The following is a 23,622-nucleotide window of genomic DNA, read 5'->3' as shown; positions in this document are numbered from 1 at the left end:
TCCCGCCTATTTTTACAACGTAAAACTAAAAAATTTGAGAACACTGAAACTTTCGAAAGAAATCAAAGATATAGTAAAAAAATTTTCAGACATTATGCTTACAATTTAGGAGAGATGAAAAATTTTGAAAAATATGCAATTTTTGTTTAATTTAAATAACTCTTAAACTACTGAACTTATAAACATGAAACTAAACACGCAATTACTGACATCAATAGGAGTATGTGTAGAAAAAATCAAATCTCTAGCTTAAAAATATACAAAATAGAAATTTCATCCATCACCTCCTTCAAGAACAAATGCTGATTAACTTTCGATGTCAGATCCTTGGTTCATTTCGCTTCATCTTCATCCTTGCTACCTATTTTCATATTCATATGTCATCCTATCATACGAGGGTAACAGAATCCGACCTAATGGGTGCATCTATCTCAGAACAGGATTCAACATCATCATTACACAAAGGCACAAATGACTAGAAGTCAACATATACGGCATTAGTTAAAAAAAAAGAACATCAACTTGTTTATATTTGTTTTAAATTGTAGTGTGCACATGGAAAATTAATCGTAAAATTAGTACTAATACTTAATACTGCAGAAATTCACCTTGATGAGTAGTAGAGCTGGGGACGGAGCGAGTAGAACTGTTGAGTTACTCGGTTCTATCGGTTTATGTGCTTGGCAGCGAAGCACCGAAGTTATTCAGTTAACCGTAGCCATTACCGGTCAGTTCAAACGTTCAAACAGAGTTCACGTGTTTTACTTAAGTCTAGCAGACAACGTAGGTACTGTTGTATTTAAATATTTTCTGCTGAAGGACAAATTATTTCCTTATCCCCAAGGTGGGCTGAAAGGCCTCTAGTATTGAAGAGGAGTTCATCCTATTATATGACCTGTCAAGTGGACCTAATGAACATTGACAGTCTGAACATATTACTGTACATAATAATAATAATAATAATAATAATAATAATATTATTATTATTATTATTATATTATAATATAATTATTATTATTATCATCCATCATCATCGTATTAGTGTGTTTGATTAATATTAAAATACCGGTATGTTAAAAAAGGAAATGCATTATATTTTTCTTCTATTTATATTTATTGGATTTGTGTTACCTCATCAGTCATCATTTTATTTATATTTATTTCTACGAATTATGTTACCTAATTACTTTAATTTATCAATAATATTACTCTTCACCAAAGAGAATATGGCTGTATTGAAGGCTAATAATGTTATAAAATAAATAAACATTATGTTCTTCAGTCTAAGATTCCATGTTTTATTGATTATTTTATCCACTTTTCGTAATAGTAAATAATTCTGTGTGTTATTTTTAAGTGTTTTAGGCAGTGCTTCATGGAGCCCGTTTCTTTCTATCTTCTTTTTTAATTAGCTGCAGTGTTTAACGTTTACATCACACGTTAATTTATTAGCTGTTAGTTTTATAAATTATTTTATCAATTTTATTTCGTCTGTCATATATAACAACACTGAAAGTTAAATAGGCCTTTCATACAAAATAACTCCGCAAATAGTTGTAATCACGCAAATGAAATTTGCAACCGCCATTTTGCAATGAAGAGAAGCACTTTTTTCTCGTCAATTGGCAAAGCGAAAGCACTTTACTACAACACTTTTAAAACACGCTTGGTTTCACTTTCAAAGTATGTTCTAAAATCGACTCTATCTAAATTTTAAATCTGACGCCACAAATTTGTACTCGGTACAATACTCGGTTCAACCAAGTAATGACGTCACAGTAACTGCTCCGAACCGAACCGCCCCGTCCCCAGCCCTAATGGGTAGTAATGTATTTTCGTAACAATTTCAATGGTAGGGAGTACAATATAGGAGGCTTGTCTACTCTGAACACTTCTGCACACCTGAGGCAAATTAAAATACTACTGTTGCTACCACTGACCTAATGGTGTGCTATGTGACGATATCAAAAATAATTATTTATCCATGACCATAACAAAAAATATGCCTTTACTAAATACTTTTGCGTTTGTAAAGTAGGCTTTTATTCAACATTACTTTATTCCACTAGTGAAATAAAGACTTTACCTCACAGTTTAAACTTTACCTCATAGTTCATTAGTATTTTCCTAGTACCCAGGCACACACATATACTTTTCCATTCAACTATTACTCAAGAAGTTAATATTAGTTACAAGATGTCACTACCTCTATTTCTTTATTACCATTTCTTATATCTCCATACACTCAATCTCCTTCTCTTTTCTCTATCTACTACTACTACTACGTCGTAATTTGTGCATTGCATCCATATTTAATACCATTTTTTTTTTTAATTTTGGAATAATTTACCTTTTGGGATGTGAGGAGACTTGAACCTGCAAAGTTGGGTTTATAGGATTTAATATTTAATAACACGCTTTTGTCAACTGAGCTAAACAGACACGATGATTAATTACATTTTAATATTCCTCTTAAGTTTACAGAAGTAAAATGTGAAATTATTTTAATCACATTAGTGCCATGAATGCTTCTAAATAATCCCTGAAACTTCAAAAAGATGAAAATACACATTTAAAATGAAAAAATATATATTAAAATTATATAATTAATTATAATTTGTTATTTATCCAACACCTTAGATACCATTCTTCACTATTGATGGCCTCCTACATCACGACCTACCTAGTACACATACTGATTCTAAAATCTATGCCATGATATCTGATTATATGAGGACTTATTTTCAACATATTATTTTCTTTTATAAAACAAAATTTTTTGTTATGGTCATGGATAAAATTACGTATGGTACTTGTGAGCGTGGTCTTCATTGCACTCATGAAATTTAAGCACTCGGCTGACGCCTTGTGCTTAAATCTTTCCACTCACACAATAAATATACACTTACCGGTACCTCACAAGTACCATAAATAACTATTACTCACCTTTTGCTTGTAAGCATTTATAGGAAGTGAATTCTGAGTGTGATGAGAAAAGCTGTAGTTTTTGTACACTGATGTCAATTCTTCACGTGATAGATCTTCCATGTTAGGCGAAGTGCCAAATGATGTCAATTCTTCTATTGCACTCATACTGTACGATCCTGCCCCTGCTGTTGCTCCATCTGCTCCATTGTAATCATTTCTCATGGACTGCAACATTCAGACACAGTAAGTTACAATCTATTACCAGAACCATAAAAAAAAAGACCTCAATCAGGATAGCTGGTATCACCTAAAGACATCCTAAACATTATGCCACCACACTGGCCGACAGTTGCTCAATTGATATTACCAGTTATGACTAGACCACAGAATTTTGGGCCCTTAAAAACCAGCTTTTAGGCACCTAAAACAGGCTCTAAAATTATCAAAACGGGCACTAAGATACACTTTTAGGTACCTAAAAATACAATTTCAGGTAGACAAAAATGCGATTTTATGCATCTAGATGTGTTTCTACCTACTTAAACTAAAATAACTACAAAAATGCAATTAATTAGTGAATATTAGGCACTATGGTATACAGTAATAAATGAGTAAATAAAATATTATTGTGGCCAGAAACTTCATGTACACAGGCCAAATAGAAATGGTCGGGACGAAATTCAAATACAAACTGCTGAGACATTTATACCCGAACCCACTCTTTTTGAAGTCGAAATTGCGATTGATAATCTGAAAAAGTACAAGTCTCCAGGTACTGATCAAATTCCAGCAGTATTAATACAAGAGGGTGGAAACGCATTATCTAGCGAAATTTATAAGCTTGTACTTGCAAAAAGGAAATAGTACCAGAACGATGAAAGGAGTCCATAATTGTACCTGTCTTTAAGGGGGGAACAAGACTAGAGCCATAGTAACTTTCGAGAAATATCACTTTTGTTGACATCATACAAAATGTTCTCCAATATTCTTTTAAGCAGATTAACTCCATATGTAGATGAAATTATTGGATATCATCAGTGTGGTTTTAGGCGTAATAGATAGACTATTGATCAGATTTTTTGTATTCGACAGATATTGGAGAAAAAATGGGACTATAAGGGTACAATACATCAGCTATTCATAGATTTCGAAAAGGCATATGACTCAGTTAAGAGAGACGTTATATGTGATATTCTTATTGAATTTGGAAATCCCAAGAAATTAGTTTGATTAATTAAAATGTCTCAGTGAAACATACAGAAGAGTCCTTATAGGCCATTTTCTGTCGGATGCTTTCCCAATTCACTGTGGGCTAAAGCAAGGACATGCACTAGCACCTTTACTTTTTAACTTTGCTCTAGAGTATGCCATAAGGAAAGTCCAAGATAACAGAGAGGGTTCGGAATTGAATGAGTTACATCAGCTGCTTGTCTATGTTGATGACATGAATATTTAGGACAAAATCCACAAACAATTAGGGAAAACACGGAAATTTTATTTGAAGCAAGTAAAGAGATAGGTTTGAAAGTAAATTCTGAAACGACAAAGTATATGATTATGTCTCGTGAACAGAATATTGTACGAAATATAAATATAAAAATTGGAAATTTATTCTTTGAAGGTGGAAAAATTCAAATATCTTAGAGCAACAGTAACAAATATAAATGACACTCAGGAGGAAATTAAAAGCAGAATAAATATGGGAAATGCTTGTTATTATTCGGTTGAGAAGCTTTTGTCATCCAATCTGCTCGCAAAAAAGCTGAAAATTTGAATTTATAAAACAATTATATTACTGGTTGTTCTGTATGGTTGTGAAACTTGGACTCTCACTTTGAGAGAGGAACAGAGATTAAGGACGTTTGAGAATGTTTCTTAAGAAAATATTTGGGGCTAAAATGGATGAAGTTACAGGAGAGTGGAGAAAGTTACACAACACAGAACTGCATGCATTGTATTCTTCACCTAACATAATTGGGAACATTAAATCCAAACGTTAGAGATGAGCAGGGCATGTAGCATGTATGGGCAAATAAGAAATGCATATAGAGTGTTAGTTGGGAGAATGGAGCGAGAAAACGGTGGGTGTGCATGTGTGTGTGGGGGGGGGGGGCAGGGGTGTGCGTGTGTGTGGGGGGCAGGGGTGTGCGTGCGTGTTGAGGACATGGCGGATGTGGTTCCAGGACCCACCTACAGATGGCATCTGTCTGTGGGAGCTGCACACATCCAGAGAGGCCACAAGGGCTTTAATAAGCGGACGAGTGACCCAGGGACTGTAATTCCCTTCATGAGTCGTGAAATCGATGACAGCATGCCCCTCTTGTTGAGGATGCAGCAGATTCAGACACATTGGATTGCAAACAGATACCATCAATCTGAGAAGATTGCTGAATAACATCACAGGCAGGCGGAGGAACGATCTCCAGTCAGACATGGATGTTGTGGCTGAATCGATATGCTAGCACCAGGCAGTGAATCATGTGCTTGAAGAGCAAACCTAAATGGACTTCAACAATCATGCCAATATAAGGAGGTTGAACAATAAGCCTAAGGCTACAGTGCTTGCCTATGTGCCCTCCTCTGGAGAAAAAAAAATGGCATAATTTTCCGATCAAATGCTACACACGACTGATATTTTGGTCTTCCTCAATATTGTGTGTATTGTTTAAAAGGATCTACCAATGAAGAGAGACCATCTGCTGATTTTTTTAAGTTCTTCCTCAGACTACCAATTCTTACGTCAAAAGACAGAAGATCCTAAATATTATATCCAAGCCACTGTAACTCTGCACTCGACAATTATTATTTGCGTTGGCAATCCTTCTCATGAAAAAATTGAAGAACACTGTATGGCAGTAGCACTTTCTATCAGCTGCTACTGTTACTATGCAGAGCACTGCTGTCTTGTTGGTTTGCTACAAGCAGTATTACATGGTGTTATTATCACAGGCATAATTTGTGTGTTAGTTATGTTTTATCGATTTAAAAAAAGCATTTAACTCTTTGCAGTTAAATACCATTTTAAAAATCTTAACTAAAAACAATGTACCAGATGGGCTGATTGCTCTTATTTTAGATATATATTCAGACAATACAGTAAGGATCAAAGTAAACGATCACCTAACAAATGCACTAGGTGTTAACAAAGGTGTTCGTCAGGGAGACTCATTGAGTCCTTTACTTTTTATTATGGTAATGGAAGAAATAATTAAAGAAACAAAGACTCAGAAACGATATAAAATGGGAAGTAAAGAAATAAAAATGGTATGTTATGCCGATGATGTAATATTGGTAACAGAATGCGAAGAAAATCTGCAAAGAATGTTACATCAGTTCAATACCAGCTGTAAAAAATATGGGTTTAAAATATCTACACTAAAGACAAAATCTATGGTCATAAGTAAGAACCCAATACGATGCAAATTAGAATTGGAAAAACAAATAATTGAACAAGTGATGTGCTTTCAATATCTTGGCTTCCAGTTATCAAGCTCAGGCCTTTTACAAAACGAAATTTTAAACCAAGTTACTAAAGCAAATACAGTATCGGGATATTTGAACGACACCATATGGAGAAATAAATATCTCCACATTGAACCTAAGGTTCGAATTTACAAGACCATGGTGCGGCCTATTCTCACTTATGCAGTTGAAATAAGACCTGAAACAGCAAAAACGAAACAGATGTTGGATACAACAGAAATGAAAACCTTAAGGAAAATTGTAGGAATCACAAGAAGGGACCATACACGGAATGATCAGATCAGAGAACAATGCAAAATACAACCAATTAGAGAATGGACGCAAATAAGAAGACAACAATGGAATGAGCATGTATCTCAAATGGGAGAGGATAGAATTGCGAGAATCGCCAGGGATAACTACCCATCCGGAAGAAGATCTCCAGGAAGACCATTAAGTAGATGGAGAGATACTCTGGATTAACAGGCTGGAAGCCTAGAGAGAAGAGAAGAAGAAGAAGAAGAAGAAGAAGAAGAAGTGTTATAAGTAATTTGTAGCTGTGAAATGTCGCATGGCACATCCTCAGGTTGCGGATAGAGGAGATGGCCTCCAGATATGGAGAGTAGCTGCGAATATATTGAATAAGCAGTCATGGACAGCCGATAAGGGGTTGTCCTCCAGCTTGGGAGTTGGGCAAAGGGCTAACAACCCATCACCGTAAAAAAACAGCTTGTTACGAATCCTTACAATAAGACCGGATGGAAAAAGACCTTTGGGGAGGCTGAGACGTAGACGGGAGGATAATATTAAAATGGATTTGAGGGAGGTGGGATATAATGATAGAGAGTGGATTAATCTTGCACAGGATAGGGACCGATGGCGAACTTATGTGAGGGGGGCAATGAACCTGCGGGTTCCTTAAAAGCCATTTATAAGTAAGTAAGGAAGTAAGAAATGTCGCATAAGAGACACTGTTCAGAGAATGATAATTCACTGAGTGAAAATTCTTTGCATGAAAGTGTAGCATTAGTCAGGCGATAGAATTAGTGTGACGAACTCAGCTGTTGTGTAGTTGCCATCATATCTCTCACTACCAACATTACGCAAAAGCTATCAGGTGAATAGTTACAATTGCTTGGGTATAGACAACAACAAACTATATTAAAGAACAAACCACGCAAGTAATTCTTCACTTAAATAAAGCGAAAATACAGTTAGAAATAGTAAAAAAAAATATATTCTTCTTCTTTTCTTGAGGAGAAAGAGAATAGATCAACACTCATCAATGACTCTTCTCAATAGAAATGCACTAAATTTTAAGTTTTCCCTCTATATCTACTTACTTCTGCAAACTCAGCTTCTTCTTTCAACTGATATTCTTTCGCATAGTCTTTTCCTTTAACAGGTTTCTTGAAATCAAAAGGATCATAGAACATGTCTTCATTAGTTGTATTGACATGTCCTTGTGTTTGACTACCAGGAACTATTACTCTCTCGAACTTTTTTGACATATCAAAAAACTCCAACAGATCCATCTTTCTTGTTGGCAATTATTTTCTTACCTAAAAATTACAAAGTACACAAATTAACTTACAATTTATTTCAGAAAAAAAAACTGTCACAAAGATGATACTTCCTATGGTGTACGGTAAAAAGGGCATAATGTAATAACTTGGGACATCTGGCCGACATCTTCGGCTGACCACTAGGATCCAGAATACAAAGCAAAAAGTGCAATTTGATTTGGGGAGAGAACAAAAGCAAACTTTGAAATGAGGTCCTAAATAATTATGACAAGCTGAAAATCTAAGCTCAATATCATTATGAAGGAGATAGATATATGCCCTTTATACCATTTGAAGAAGTACATTGTATTTACAGAGGCACCATTCCACGTCAAATTGAATAAAAAAAGGTGAAAATTCGCGGATGCTCGTAATTGTGCTGTTGTATTATAGCGGTGATTTCGCACTTTGTCCTTGATGAACCCCTAGAAAGCATTATCAGGTGTTAGGAGGTTGGGACTTCGTGGAGACCAGGCAAAAGAAGTTTGATCATATGCAGACTCTTCCAATCCATCAGTTAGGAAAGGTCGTATTCAGATATCGGCGCACTTGCAATGCACTCCGTCCTGTTGCAGGACAACAGTGTCTTCGATACCAGCTTGTTGCATCAGATAAAGTATAATAAAATCTTCTTAGTCAGCTATGCATTACACAAGAAGAACCTCGGAAAGCTACTACAGCAAGATTTGTTTAAAACCTGATCGGGACAAGTTACCTGATTGGGGTTATTTCCGAGTTTTCCCTCAACAACTCGAAGCAGAATTGCTGGGTAACTTTCGGTGTTGGACCTCGGATTCATTTCGCCTTAATTACTATCATTTCATTATATTGTGGCACCTGTCTGGAACGTTCTGGTCGCATCAGGGGGTTGCGCGCACATCTAGCGAGAAGGAAGGTGCGGTGAAACGAAAACTCGAACTTCGGTAGGCGCTATAGCACAGTAAGAAGCAAGGGATGGCACAGAGCGGGGTGAGCAAAGGAAGCATCTCGACGCGGATCTCTCTCGAAGATTCTGTAAGCCACGCGAATCAAAGATTCCAGTAGTTATATGTAATAAATAAAAACACTAGAGTCAGTCTCAGTAAGCAGTAGTCAGTCAGCCTTCAAGTCTTGGACAGCAGCAAGCAAGGTGGACCTGAGTTCGACGTGCAGTGAACTTGAGTGAGTCTGTAACTGTGGCAGTATACAGGCGAGTATGACGTATCCGGAGGACTTGAGTTCGACGTGCAGTGAACTTGAGTGAGTCCGTAACTGTGGCAGCGTCCAGGCAAGGGCGACGCATCTGGAGAACTTGAGTTCGATGTGCAGTGAACTTGAACAGTGAGCTAGAAGAACTAGCCAAGGCAAGCGAACTGTGAACTGAGAACTGAAAGTTCTGTTCTGCACATAGTGAACATTAATTGGAATTAGGAGTACACTCTTGTTCTTCTCAATAATACACGTCATTGTCATCGTCGTCGTGTGGAGTGCAATAACGACTATCGTGTTGCTGTGTTGAGTGGAATACCCATTGTTGTAGGGTGAATTATTAAAGTAGAAATAAAAGTCACATTGTTGTCAGGTGTGTGGTGGTTAAATTAAAATAAAAAGTTACAATATCATCTTATTAATAGTTACAGGTTGACCAGGAGGATTGGTTTCAGGATTCACCTATAGATGCCATCTGTCTGTGGGAGCTGCACACATCCAGAGAGGCCACAAGGGCTTTAATAAGTGGACGAGTGACCTGGAGAGTGTAGTTCCCTCAGACAGATGGTGCCTTCATGAGTCGTGAAATCGATGACAGCATGTCCCTCTGCTTGAGGATGTAATTGTGGTACCAACCATTCACTAAGCATGTCTTGGTAGGCCGAACCATTAACGGAACCTTGGAAGAAGAAAGGGCAGAAAATATGTGTTGCACTCAGTCCAGCCAATACCATGACGTAGAGTGGATTTCTCTCCACTTCTTCTTAAAAGAATGGATTTTCTTTACCCCAAAAGACGATGTTTCGTGAATGCATGCTCCAGTAGATAGCACATTCGGCTTTGAAGAGGACATTAACATAGGAACGTTGCATACGGAACATTTTACATGCATCCATATCAGCATCGCTTAATTCATTGATGTGAAATGGACGGAAATGCTTGAGCTTTAAATCAACTTTCATGTGTTTCATCGTGGTCGAAAGAGGAATGCCAAGCTCTGCAGATCTTTTCCAAGTGGATTTCAGAGGAGACCTTTTCACTGATGCCTCAACAGCGTGGTATGTTTCCTTTCTTGTTGTCGGCCTTCCACTTCTGAAATGCGCTTCCCTGGAATGATCTTTCACACTACCCATTGCGAATGCACGTTTTTCCACCCCAACATTGTTGCTTTCCTTGACGGTTCCACACCAAAGCGGTCACGAAATTTTACCTTCACTGTTTTCACGGTGTCGCCGGTATGACATCTTTCATGAAGCCAAACCTCTGTCACTAATCTTTGTTCAATGGCAAACGGACTCTGGTCAGCACGGTTACCATGGTACCAACATAAACACAGGGGTACCAACATTCACAAAGTGAAATAAGAATACATGGGGGGTACGCCCATTTTGTGACCACTCTATAGATGCCTTCCTGCAAATGAAGAATTACCCAGGATTGCTCGAGCACATTCGCTGCTCTTTGCGGAGAAAACTAGACAGATGTATTCAAGGATATGGCCAGCATTCTGAACACCTGCTATAAAATTTTTCAGTTAACATGTTCATACTGTTCATAACTGTGTTTATCCACAAACTTCAATGTTGTTGAAACAAAAGTGTTAAAAGTGTACCTATATAGAACAATGAAGAAAAAAGTTTATTTTGTGTACTGTATGTTCAATCAATCACATTTCTGTAGTGTATTTATTATGTATTTTACTGTCTCGTGATTGATAAATTAATAAAATTGTCACTGCTTTTGATGAAATTAGTACTTAGTATGAGTGGGTCCCAACTAGCACCAAATGGCATTATCTCGTAAACGGTTAATTTGCAGACCTATGTTTACTGGAACTTTTTTACTTCTCACCTCTTAATTTTTGCCCATCACTTTTGAAACACCTGTATATTAGTCCCGGCAAATAGTAATCACACTAAACGCTGACATCAATCTTATGACACCATCCATTTTTCAATCTAGTTAACATGAATTCTCATAAACTCATTAGTTCATTGCCAACATCCCATAATAAAACAGACCGGAAGTGTCTGTGATTGTGATTCTAATTAGAGTAAATGTTGAACGGAAAGCTCTTGTTCTGATGATATGTCATTCTGTGTAAATTCATATTTAAATAGTGTTAAAATGTGAATATTCATTGTAAAGGTCCACATACGAAGCCAACAGCTATAATCCATTCAAAGTTCAGGTAAACATGCGGTATACCTACACGGGGTTCCTCGAAGAGTCTTGTCGGGGTTTTACCGTAATAACAATAAAGTAATAATAATAAATTAATAATAAATATTTATAGTAATAATAATAATAATTATAATAATTATCATAATAAACTTTTCGCGAAGCGCCCTGATATTATTTTTTGAAACCATAACCTTGCTTTTATACCACATGAAAATTCTACTTTAATGCGAACGTGGAAAACATTACGTTGCAACATACGTATAATTTCTTACTTGTTTCACAATATATTTTCAACTTGTTATAAGATTCCAATAAAATACAAAGTTCCTTTTCATGAGATTAGGATTCTTGCCCTTTAAAATTCAACGTATTTTATCAAGGTAACAAAGGATGTTATAAAAACAGAAGTACACTAAGAAACAGATTCCTCTTCAATCTAAGGGGATTATATAAATACTATACAATTACCATTTACTGAAGAATTACACAAATAATCTCTTGCTACGCCATTCTCTTCGTCGCTCGTCCCTCCATTTGTATATTTGGAGTCTTCACGAACAGTGTGGCCAAATCAATTCTTAAAAATCCGCTTTGAAACAGTACATAAGTCGCTAAATTTATCTATTAACAGTGTAAAATGAGATTATGTTGCCAGTGCGACAGTTTAAAAAAATCGCAACATCCCTATACTATGGCAATACAAATTGAATAAATTTTACCTACTAAATAAACTCAGAAAAACACCAGGTCTCGCGGAAAAATATTCTATTGGCGACATTGTTCCGGAAGAAACGGAATCGATAGTAAACAACCTGATTTGCGTTACAAACTATTCCGATATGATGTATTGTTCAAATGTGATTATTAATATCCATAATACTAATATTCATACTTTCAATCATGTCATTTAATGTAATAATAAGATATTCGCTCGTTATTTAAAGCAAATTATTTCATATATGTTCACACTTGGCGCCTACAATACGTACCGCCGCCAAGTATTGAACCCAGAAGTTGGTGAACCTTGTTAGAATAAGACGGATATACCTGGCTATCGCAGAGCACATGAAAAAGTTACCAAAGTTACAGTGAGAAGTGTCATGGAAGACGAAGCTGGTGGTCTTCTCTTCAGCACTTGCATAAATAATGTCTCCCAGCAGTTTAGTATTTCTACAGTTTCACTACCACCAGTCTCTTCGGACGATGAAAGATCAGAAAATAGGATTGACACTGTTACTGCTGCTAATGATCTACTGGAAAACGGGATTTTGGTGGAAACGAATAAAGGGTTAGTTGAACGTGCTGTCTAAATCTTGAAATACGTTTGTATACATCATAGTTATTGGTCAGTATTTGTTTGCAAACCATAAATAAAGTGCTTAATTCAATTATCATCCAAAATCAGCACTACTAATTCTGCTTATCATTTTATCTTAGGGTGTGTCTTATGTTTAATTATTGTTTTTTTTTTATTTACAGACTTGTTTGTTTATCGCTGAAAGATGCCCTTTCATCTGGTGTGGGAGGGTTAAATCTTTCTGTTGAGGATTTTCAAAATGTTGCAGCACAGCTTCTCACGCAGCAGAATGTAGAAAAAGCTACAGCAGAAGGGTCGTCACCACCACTTACATTGGGAGATTTGATGCTCAATGTTTTGCCTGATACAACGCAAGTATGTCTTTAAGAAGAAGATTTCTTTAAATAAAGGATATTAATGAGCTCACGAGAGAAACTGTTTTACCAGTTTTTTTTTCTTTTCAAAATTGCTTATATCTTTAACACACATGCACTAAACTAAAATTAATCAAGTTACATTGAAGACACAAGCTACATCGACATTGTCGTACTGCAAACATATTTGAACATTAATCACAATAATTTGAAATTAAAGTAACACAAACATGCTCGTTACAAAATGCTAATGTCAATTTATTTATAAATAATACCGTAATCGATTTACAAGGATGACAATAATCTGAAACATATTTTTACAAATAGGTGTATGGGAACAATGGAAATTTGGAAATAGTGGACACTTCTGTGCCTCTTCAAGTACAGATTGATTTATCTGAAAATACAAAAAATGAAGAAAAGGGATTGAAAAAGATAAATGGAGATACGATTACTGAAGTATCGTCAAAGAGAAAACAGACTGAACCAGCTGTAACTGGTGCATTAATTCAGGATTCACCACCTGGGACGATTCAAACATCTGTTGTCACATCTAGTCAGGTAAACTTGTCACTCATATATGACTGTTATTGTTATCGGAGTTAGGCATTCCCGCGTTTCGAATTACACATTTTGTACAGTCAAATAGAACTGTTTTATTTAATATGTATAAAGAAATTGTGATACGTTTTATAAAACCTAATCTTCAATTATCGCAAAATATTAAGATTTGTTTTGTGCAGTTTTAAGTAGTAGAGCTACACTGTGAAGTAATAAGCCTGCCCTATAGGCATACTACACAAGAATAAAATTGTTACTAGCATTATAGTTTACAACAGCTAATATTATTGTGCTAGAGAACATCAGTTATAAGGTATGAAAGACAGTAATTCAGTAAAATGAAGCAGACCATAACGTGTTCAAAACAAAATCGTGTGCCTCTGTCGTGTATACCCTATATATGAACAAAGATTTGAGTAACTTTAGGGGTCACTGAACCCAAATTAATTAATTTCTATATATAATTTATTTTATAAAATAATTTCTGGGCGTGTAAAGCATTGCACAAACATTTTAGCAGAACTTCATAGCCTATAGCATGGATCTTGTTATATACAACTTCAATTCTTTTTTAATAACACAAAAAACCAGGTTCAGAATTTCATTGTTAAATAAACTACTTAAGCCCTGCTTGATATATTATTACCAGGTTTACAGTCTCGTCCTTTAATTTCAATATATTAATGTTGTACTGAAGTTTAATGTATTGCAGCAACAAAAGAAACGTGGTGGGTGGCCAAAAGGGAGAAAACGTAAACCCGAACTCTCAGAAATGAGACCACCAAAGGCTCCAGCTACAGGTTATGTTTTATACCTCAACGAGAAGAGAAAACAGTACAAAGATCTACCCTTTCCAGAGGTATGTATATTTGAATCCAAAAGAACAGTGCATGACCATCTTTTCCCAACTGATTGTCAAAAGGAGGTTGCACAATAAGCCTAAGGCTGCGGTGCTTGCCTATGGGCCATCCTCCGAAAGGGAAAAAAAATAGCTAGCCACTGAGTTAATTCCGGCTTATAACTGCCATCACCTCAGACATGGCATTTAACTCTTACAGGTTATCAGAACTTCAGAAATATCTTGATCATACTTGAAAGTATTGAAAGGAAACTGACTAACTGTAATATTAAGATTAAACTTTAAGTGTGACGATTTATCACAAGTTTTAGAGAGTTATCGTGATACATAAAAATTACACACAAAGTAGCCTATCATAATTTTTATTTCTAGGTGACTAAATTATTGGGTAATGAATGGAGCAAACTGAGTCTGGAGGAGAAACGTATCTACTTAGAACGTGCAGAAGTAGAAAAGAAGCGTTACCGGGAGGAACTTAAGGCATACCGTCAGTCAGATGCATACCAATCGTACCTGAATAAAAAGCGCACAAAAAGTATGTTATTGCATTTCAATATCATTATGTAAAATATTATTCTTGTACTCTTCTCCATCTTGTCATGAAAAGACATTTTCATCACATTAAGAAGATTAACAGAACAATATGTAGTGTGTGTAAAAATTAATATAAGTGATGTAAGTATTCATATTTATTCTTAATTTATCTTTGTCTTTCGCACTTTCTAAAAGAAAAAGCCAGAGCATACCAGTGAATGCTACGAAACAGAACCCAATAATAAATCAGTATAAATTATATCATTTTCTTATAAACCATACATAAGAAGCAACTATTTAAAACTTAAGAAAAAGTTTGTCTCTCATAAACCCCAAAATTCATATTTTCTTATGATTTTGTTGTTATACCTTTCCTCATCCATAATTTTATAATATGATTAAATACGAAGTTGTGAAGTTGTTGGAAAGTGTATATTGTATTAACTCATAGTTTCTGTGGAGCCTCATAAGACCAAAAATGCATGTCTACAGAGACAAAAAAAATATTTCTGAAAATAAATTTTCTATAAATGAAAACGCAATAATCTGTACAATAATAATTTAAATATTTCATCCAAACAAGCATAATTTGGAATATTTCGAAGTCAGTATTGTCAAACCAATCGAAATGAAGCAACGAAAACAATTATTCAGACGTTAAACTCCATTATTCTGTGATTGAATTGGTGTTTTATGTCTATGTAAATCTTGTTTTTAACCAAATTTGAACTGTGTATTTTAAAAGTGTCCTAACCTTCGAGTAACCCTGTATACCATACTAAATAGCATACACTGTTGAGATGCATTACCTACAATTCAAAATTAAATAAACTCGAATAGCCTTTTCATTATACTCACACTGGTATTATTTGTGATACATAATTCCAGATCTCCAAGGCAATGGCACAGAGGAATCTGATATGGATGCTACAGATGAAATAGAAGTAAGTATGAGAATTATTTTGTTCAGCCATTAAAATAATAAAGATCGCTCATTTCTTTTGTCTTCCTTACAATAAAAAATAGAGATTTACTGCTATTAGGATCATATTATGGGATTATCACAATTAATATACTATAATTGAGCCACCATGGTGGTCTAATGAATAGAGCACTGGGCTTATAATCCTGTCTATCCAAATTCGATCCTCGGTGTATCCCTAATTTTTTTTCTGTGAGCTCCAGTTCTCCTGTGGCATCCCAACAAGTCTCAATCATAATCTCATTTCATCGCAGGTGTAGCATGGATCAACTTCCTATGGCACATCCTGGGCAACAGCTCTGTCGGTAAATTGATTTGCACAACTTGCTTTGTATGGGTGAATGACGAACAGTCAAGTATCTAACATTAATAAAAAAAATACTGTAATTCAACGTGAGTCCGCAAAAAGTAGACACGAATAATATCCAGACAGCTTTAAAAAAATTTCTGAAATGAGTTAGAGACTGCAATATACAATATAGAATAAAGACAGAAAGCCACTGGTTTTCCTCAGCCATAAGGCAAATGTCAGGTAATCTGTGGCGAATCCTCGGGCTTATCTCGCTATCACCAATCCCATCAATGCTAAATAACCTCGTAGCTGATACAGCGTCGTTAAATAACCGAGTAAAAAAAATAAAGACAGAAAGTGTCAGTAAGATACAATATAGAATAAAGATAGAAGGTGCCAGTAAGATACTAAATATAACATAAATGCTGAATGATAAAATTATAAATGAAACTGGATGGTCCATCTCAATAGATTGGCATGAGGCAGAATTTTATTCAGAGCTGCATAGTATGATACCAAACGAAAAGTGTCGGTACTCTCTTTAAGAAATGACTATGGATTCATGAAGCATTGTGAGCAGTCTTTAGGCCTAAACATACGAAAAACAGAAGAAGAAATCTATTCACTTTTTTTCTACAAACAGTAAGAAATTCATACATCAATTGCCATACAAAATCAATTACTGTTAATACTGTATAGAGCAGTGTAAAAGAAGAATTAATTTTTATTTTTAGAATAAACATTATGGCTAAGGTTGTAAGTGCAATCTCAGACAATCACTCTGCCTAATGTATGTGAAAGATCATTTCACTTCGCTAATTACACGTTTCTAAATATTATTCCTATATATTATGTCAGAGAACATCATAGGATGATAGTGGAAGAAAAGTGGAGTGAGAATAACAAGAGAAACAAGTACTGCATTTGCTAGCCTCTATGGGTAAATTTTTTCTCCTAAAATTTTGTTTAAAAAACGGCATGTATTTTATATACAGTGCTCTCATTTTACGAGGAAACTAGATTATGATAGAATTCCAGCATACACTTTCCTACATGTCTTGCTTGCACTGGTAGGGAGCATGTTCTATTACTACTGGCAAATCAAGACATTTAGGAATTACAGAATAAAATAAGTCCACGAATTTTTTATTAAAATACATGTATACAGGTTTATTACTCACCATTTATTTCAGATATTATTGTAAATGACCTCCTTCCACCATAAGACATGCCTCACATCATTTAAACAAATTATTTACTATTTTCTGTAATTTCGCTTCGGTAATAGACTGCATTGCAGTGCTATTTCGCAAGATTTTGTAGGATTGCTGGAGTCGGGATATTTATGAGCAAATCCCCAACACATCTTTTATAGTTATCTTTTTTCACGTAACATCCCACCAAATAAATTCGTTGTTAAACCATATATTTCATTTTCCAATTGATTACTTAATACACAAGCAACAGTCTCGCACACATGTTCTGGTACAATTCTCAGAAGCAACTCTAACTGCTGGGATGTTTTGTAAAACTGGAGTCAGGAGAGTAGAAAGTTGGCTGATGGCAGAAATTTCCTCGTAAAATGAGAGCACTGTATCAAGAACTGAAATTTTTACTGGCCACAGTTTACTAGTTTGTTTTTAATCTCCTGAAAGTTACTTCAATTTCTTTTCAATAAATGTATGATTCATTCACTGCAAACCCAGCATTCTCCAATCTTGCCTATTTTCTGCCTTCCTCTTAGTAGTCTCCACATACCAGTGAGGGAAGTGAAAAAAAAACCAGAGGCGGTATGCTACTCCAAGATTTTCCCCTGGCATACCTCGATTTAAAAAAGGCATAACATACACACACATACATGATGTGTACAATTAATTGTTTCGTGCAGTCAGTAACGCGAATCTTTGAAGCTTACGCAACACATTAAATTTCTTAATAAAATAATTTCAAGTTACTTCAGTTATTTACTAGATTATTTTGCAATGTTCATTGAGACTTATCATTTAAAATAATGTTAAAGCTTCAAAGTGCCTTACTTAATTATTAATAAAAAGTACAACAACAACAAAAATGACACAGTCACTAAACTGGCAACAATGGCCACTACAAGCTACAGGCCACAGCCTTCTATACTTGAAATACCATTGAAAGCATTCCAAGGGTTGACTTCTCAAAATAAACGTGTCTAAATACATGTTGAATACAGTTCCTGAAGGCTGTGGTTTAGATTTACGAAGTAAACGAATAGTACTCTTTGTTGTGAAGAAATGTGTAAACAATTTTTACTGCTCACATTTTTTCATGACGGTGTGTCATTTTTCACTAATAGTATGTCTTCTGACCATAGAAACCAGTGGTGGTATTCCATACTGGCCCAAACTGTTTCACTTCCCTCACTGCCACACACTATTCATATGTTTTAATGTTGATCATAATTTGATATCTTCTTCTTGCCCAGTGACCGAGCCAATTTCTATCTCTCTTCCTAATCAGTTTCAGCATTATTCCTTCTTCACCTTCTCCTTCTAGCACAGCTTCATTTCTTATTCTGTCTGTCCATTTCACTTCGTCATAATGTCCATGTTTCTCCCCATACAATACCATACTCCACACGGAGTACTTCACTAGTCTCCCCTTTAGTTCTTTTTCCAGAGCTCCACAGAAGAGGCTCATTTTTCTATTAAAACCAAGCATCTTATAGATCAGAAAATATGGAACTCGAAAAAAATTTGCTCCATAGGTGCCCTGTTCAGTAATCTCTCAGAATCCACCAGGAATTGAACTCTAGTTTCTTTGGTGAGGAAATCATTGACTAATCTATGGCTAGGCCTTCCTCTTATCTTGCATTACTTACAGTAAATCAACCTTCAACATGAAATCGTCCTCGTTGTCTCCATTGAACTTCAAAATCATTGGAAATCTCTTAAATATGTCCCTGAATAATTTGAACCTAGTTACTGGCATAGCACATTCAGTAGGTATGTTTGCCTGCTGATTCAGAGCTGTGTTCGGGCAATGGTTCGATTCCTGCTTGGATTGATCACCTGGTTGTTTTTTTTTTCCGATGTTTTTCCTAACTGTAAGGTGTATGTCAGGTAAATATATAACAAATTTTCAGTCCACACCTGTGGAGTAATGGTTAGAGCATCTAGCCGCGAAACCAGGTGGCCCGGGTTTGATTCCCGGTCGGGGCAAGTTACCTGGTTGAGGTTTTTTCCGGGGTTTTCCCTCAATCCAATATGAGCAAATGCTGGGTAACTTTCGGTGTTGGGCCCCGGACTCATTTCATCAGCATTATCACCTTCATCTCATTCAGACGCTAAATAACCTAGATGTTGATAAAGCATCGTAAAATAACCTACTAAAAAAAAAAAAGAAACAAATTTTCAGCCCCATCGCGCAATCTCTAATTCCATTGATGCTGTATAACCTAGAAGTTGATGTAACATCGTTAAATAACAACTAAAAAAATTTAATCTCATTGATTATAGAGTAAGCAGAAACATTTGTCTTTTATTTGACTTATTTTTTTAGGATGAAGATAATGAGGAATTATACTGTCGAACTTGCGACCAGTGGTTCAGTTCACTTCATAATAAAAAGGAGCATTTGTATGGCAGGCAGCATCTTCAGGTATACTATTAATACCAGTGAGATCAATCGTATAGTTTTTAATCTGAAAATCAGGAGTTTTAATTCTTACTTTTACTTCAGTCAATAGCAGGAGACTTTACAAAAGAACGTCTAGCAGCAGAACAAGATGGAAATCCCGTAGGCACAAGTTCACATTCCATGTCAACTTCACTGGATGAGTCCAGTCTCGATGGTGCACCTGTGGGTCGTTCAGGTGGTAAAGGAGCCAGCAGATACAAGCAACAAGATGGTGGCTGTGGGGTAGGACCATCTAATATGACAGATGCTATCACAAGGTTCTTAGAGGTCACAACAGGTAATATGTTACAGTATACTTCATTTAAAGTTACCTCTGTGTCCTATTTGAAGATCTGACAGTTGATATCATCTCTGAATAGCTAATGTATTTTCTTAAAAGCTAATAGTTTCTTGATGTAGCTTATGACCACAATCTTGTAAGACAGAAAAAGTCCTGATTGTGACTTTCAGTATAAGGAAAAATAAAACTGTTACTTCGTATGATTGTTCAAGAATAAATGCAAAATTCCATGTCCAGACCCTAATAATACTTTCAAGTGGAGAGATTGCTCAGAATTACAATGACCAACAAATTTTATCTGAACGCCTCTATCAAGGACAGGGTTCCTTTACTTACTTACTGGCTTTTAAGGAGCCCGGAGGTTCACTGCTGCCCTCACATAAGCCCGCCATTGGTCCCTATCCTGAGCAAGATTAATCCAGTCTCTACCATCATATTCCACCTCCCTCAAATCCATTTTAATATTATCTTCCCATCTACGTCTGCCTACCCAAAGGTCTTTTTCCCCTCCAGCCTCCCAACTAACACACTCTATGCATTTCTGGATTCGCCCATATGTGCTACATGCCCTGCCCATCTCAAAGTCTGGATTTAATGTTCCTAATTATGTCAGGTGAAGAATACAATGCGTGCAGCTCTGCATTGTGTAACTTTCTCCATTCTCCTGTAACTTCATCCCTCTTCACCCCAAATATTTTCCTAAGAACCATATTCTCAAACACCCTTAATGTCTGTTCCTCTCTCAGAGTGAGAGTCCAAGTTTCACAGCCATACAGAACAACCGGTAATATAACTGTTTCATAAATTCTAACTTTCAGATTTTTTGACAGCAGACTAGATGACAAAAGCTTCTCAACCGAATAATAACAGGCGTTTCCCATATTTATTCTGCACTTAATTTCCTCCCGAGTGTCATTTATATTTGTTACTGTTGCTCAAGATATTTGAATTTTTCCACCTCTTTGAAGGATAAATCTCCAATTTTTATATTTCCATTTCGTACAATATTCTGGTCACGAGACATAATCATATACTTAGTCTTTTCGGGATTTACTTCCAACCCTAGTGCTTTACTTGCTTTACATACCATAAATCTATGACACAAGATATCGACAGCATTACTTATCTCCTGGAGGAAGCCATGCTCAAGATTTATCGCCCTTTAAAATCCATCACCTTCAGTCTGGTTTCAACTCACAAACATTGAATCCAACAGCATGGATGGGCCACTGAGAATGACACATCCTAAAGTCTGAACATGTAAAGGAAATGAGGGATTAGTTGTGAAATTACCCAAACAAACATAACGATGTGCTCTATAATTTTTTTTTTTCCAGAGCGTGAACGTGAGATTAAGCTGCTGGGTCTGAGGCTGAAAGAAGTGCAAACAAACAATACAAACCTCATGAAGGAACTGTCTCAACTCAAGGAAAGAGAGAAAAGACTGCTTGAAGATATGGAGTGCGAGAAAGAGGCGGAGGGTGTGATGGAACAACAGCTATACAATTTATGGACAGTCCCCACCATGTTCTTTATAAACTCGGAGGTGGAACAGCAAGACTCTAGTGAAACAATTCCAGTTTTCATATGCCTTCCAGATGAATCATAGCCAATGGTGCGTAAACACTGAATACCAAATTTCTTTACATTTATTTCCTTTTGTTTTTAAGAATTATTTTTATTATTACAATTACTTTTGCTGGTGGGACAAATGTACAAAAGTTTTTCACAGAAACCTCCCAGGAAATAGCCAAATATGTATGTATATGAAGTGAGTATTCGTTGGCTTTGAGTCTTATATGTTCATGCTCGACTCCCAAAGCAAACCTCATTATTAATTTTGTAATACAATGTTAATTGCTCTTAATGCCTTTGTATGAAATTGTGAATAGTTTGTGTAGGTAGGTTGTGCGTGTATACTTTGAAGCATAAAGAATTCAGGAACTGATGTACATAATATAAAACAAAGTGCTACGAGATAATTTACTTTGAGATAGCAGTTCTGAAGCTGAATATATATATTTTTTTCCTTTGTTTTATATTTGTATATATTAAATATATGAATAGAAACGCAGTTTCATAAGTAAGCATAATTTTCCTATAGAAAGTTACTCCATAACACGAGAGTTCGATTGAAACGTTAAATATGGCTTAATTTTTAGCAAAACTTGTTTCGTGATCTAATTGTTTATTCTAGGTGACAACCTAAACATCAGACATTTTATATTAAATTCTGGTTTGAGAGATGTTGTCATTCTGTTTGTATTCGTTAACATATCTGTTGCAATATTTTAATAGCAGTTAATTTAGAAAGTTTTTTTTTTTTTCTAGTTTCTAAGATATTGCTTAACATTTTCATATTAAAAATGTTATGAGTCTATTGTATTTTGTCCCAATGTGCAACTTATTTTCGTTGTACGAACCATGACACTGAATGCCTGAAGTGTACAGTTTTTGTTAACATTGTTAATAGATATACATGTGAGAGTACCTCTCCCTATCTTATTGAAAGCAAATAAAAGCTGCTGTGTTTAATTTAAATAAATTTAGTTTAAAATATGGAGATGAGTAGAACTCTTAGAGGTTTTATATACTAAAAGCTATGATTGTTAAGTAGTTCACATAATTTTCAAACTTGCAGTGGATTAAAGTTACCCTACTAGATAAAAACAATTTAGAGAAATTCAAAGATCTGATTAGCTGGATGTATTAGAAAGCCAGAGGGCAACTTTGTTTCCAACAGTTGTTACTGTAGTTTTTATCATAAGCCCAAGGAGTAGTGAGTCGATGCTATACATAACTTTCCCATAATATACGAGTAATTTACAATTCACGTTGATTTTCAGATAAGCCAATATAAATTTTTACTTGTATCAAGTTTTTAGTATCAATTGTAATGACTTAACATTCAATAATATAAAAACAAGTTATATTTTATAACAATTCTTCTAAATTTATTTATATAACATTTGTTCTAAATTTATATATAGATGCAAACATTTTCGCCCTCCTGGGGCATCATCAGGCAATACATAAAAACAAAAATATCAAATATTAAATATTAACATTATTGTACATATTATGAAAATGTTTATTATACAATTGCAAATGGTCGACCTGGTTGGCAAGTTGGTATAGCGCTGGCCTTCTATGCCCAAGGTTGCGGGTTCGATCCTGGGCCAGGTCGATGGCAATTAAGTGTGCTTAAATGCGACAGGCTCATGTCAGTAGATTTACTGGAATGTAAAAGAACTCCTGTGGGACAAAATTCCAGCACAACCGACGACGCTGATATAACATCTGCAATTGCGAGCGTCATTAAATAAAACATAACATTTAACAATTGCAAATGAAGAGTGGGTCATTGCCATCATACCCTCAATAATATTTTAAGAATTACTCAGTCTGTGTGTGATAGCATTGCATTCTAAATTGTCGAAAAAC

The 23,622-nt window shown here is 35.5% G+C and overlaps 2 protein-coding genes across 4 annotated transcripts in view; one reads left to right on the top strand and one right to left on the bottom strand.

Moving 5' to 3' along the window:
• Positions 1–11,880, bottom strand: part of spn-E (spindle E) — a 67,662-nt gene extending 55,782 nt beyond the window's left edge. For both annotated transcript variants that reach the window (XR_011331424.1, XM_069821744.1), the window contains exons 1-3: positions 11,796–11,880; positions 7,734–7,952; positions 2,947–3,153 (exon numbers count right to left, since the gene is read on the bottom strand). Coding sequence is in view for 1 of the 2 variants with exons in the window: in XM_069821744.1 (XP_069677845.1) it covers positions 2,947–3,153; positions 7,734–7,925 (399 nt within the window). In the remaining variant the exon portion in view is untranslated. The remainder of the gene's footprint in view (positions 1–2,946; positions 3,154–7,733; positions 7,953–11,795) is intronic.
• A 468-nt stretch (positions 11,881–12,348) lies between these two features.
• On the top strand, positions 12,349–22,213 carry LOC138696592 (uncharacterized). Of its 2 annotated transcripts, none has more exons than XM_069821741.1 (9): positions 12,349–12,615; positions 12,807–12,999; positions 13,326–13,559; positions 14,257–14,418; positions 14,791–14,953; positions 15,841–15,896; positions 19,761–19,859; positions 19,941–20,175; positions 21,516–21,927. In XM_069821741.1, the coding sequence occupies exons 1-9, from the start codon at positions 12,428–12,430 to the stop codon at positions 21,785–21,787; spliced, it is 1,602 nt and encodes a 533-aa protein (XP_069677842.1). In that variant the 5' UTR covers positions 12,349–12,427; the 3' UTR covers positions 21,788–21,927. The 2 variants fall into 2 exon arrangements, with proteins under 2 accessions (XP_069677842.1, XP_069677844.1); XM_069821743.1 differs by having other exon boundaries at positions 12,353–12,615; positions 14,272–14,418; positions 21,516–22,213.
• Positions 22,214–23,622: the final 1,409 nt, after the last annotated feature.

This window comes from Periplaneta americana, chromosome 3, assembly GCF_040183065.1.
Source record: "Periplaneta americana isolate PAMFEO1 chromosome 3, P.americana_PAMFEO1_priV1, whole genome shotgun sequence".
NCBI lineage: Eukaryota > Metazoa > Arthropoda > Insecta > Blattodea > Blattidae > Periplaneta > Periplaneta americana.
Note: the sequence above shows the minus strand (reverse complement) of the source record. Positions and strands in the feature narration are given on the sequence as shown.

Excerpts from the sequence above, each read along its gene's own strand:
- LOC138696592 (XM_069821741.1), top strand. The coding sequence starts at position 12,428 with ATGGAAGACGAAGCTGGTGGTCTTCTCTTCAGCACTTGCATAAATAAT. Across the intron at positions 13,560-14,256 it reads CTGTTGTCACATCTAGTCAG|TTTAATGTATTGCAGCAACA; the intron begins GTAAACTTGTCA and ends GTTGTACTGAAG. Across the intron at positions 19,860-19,940 it reads ATGGCAGGCAGCATCTTCAG|TCAATAGCAGGAGACTTTAC; the intron begins GTATACTATTAA and ends CTTTTACTTCAG.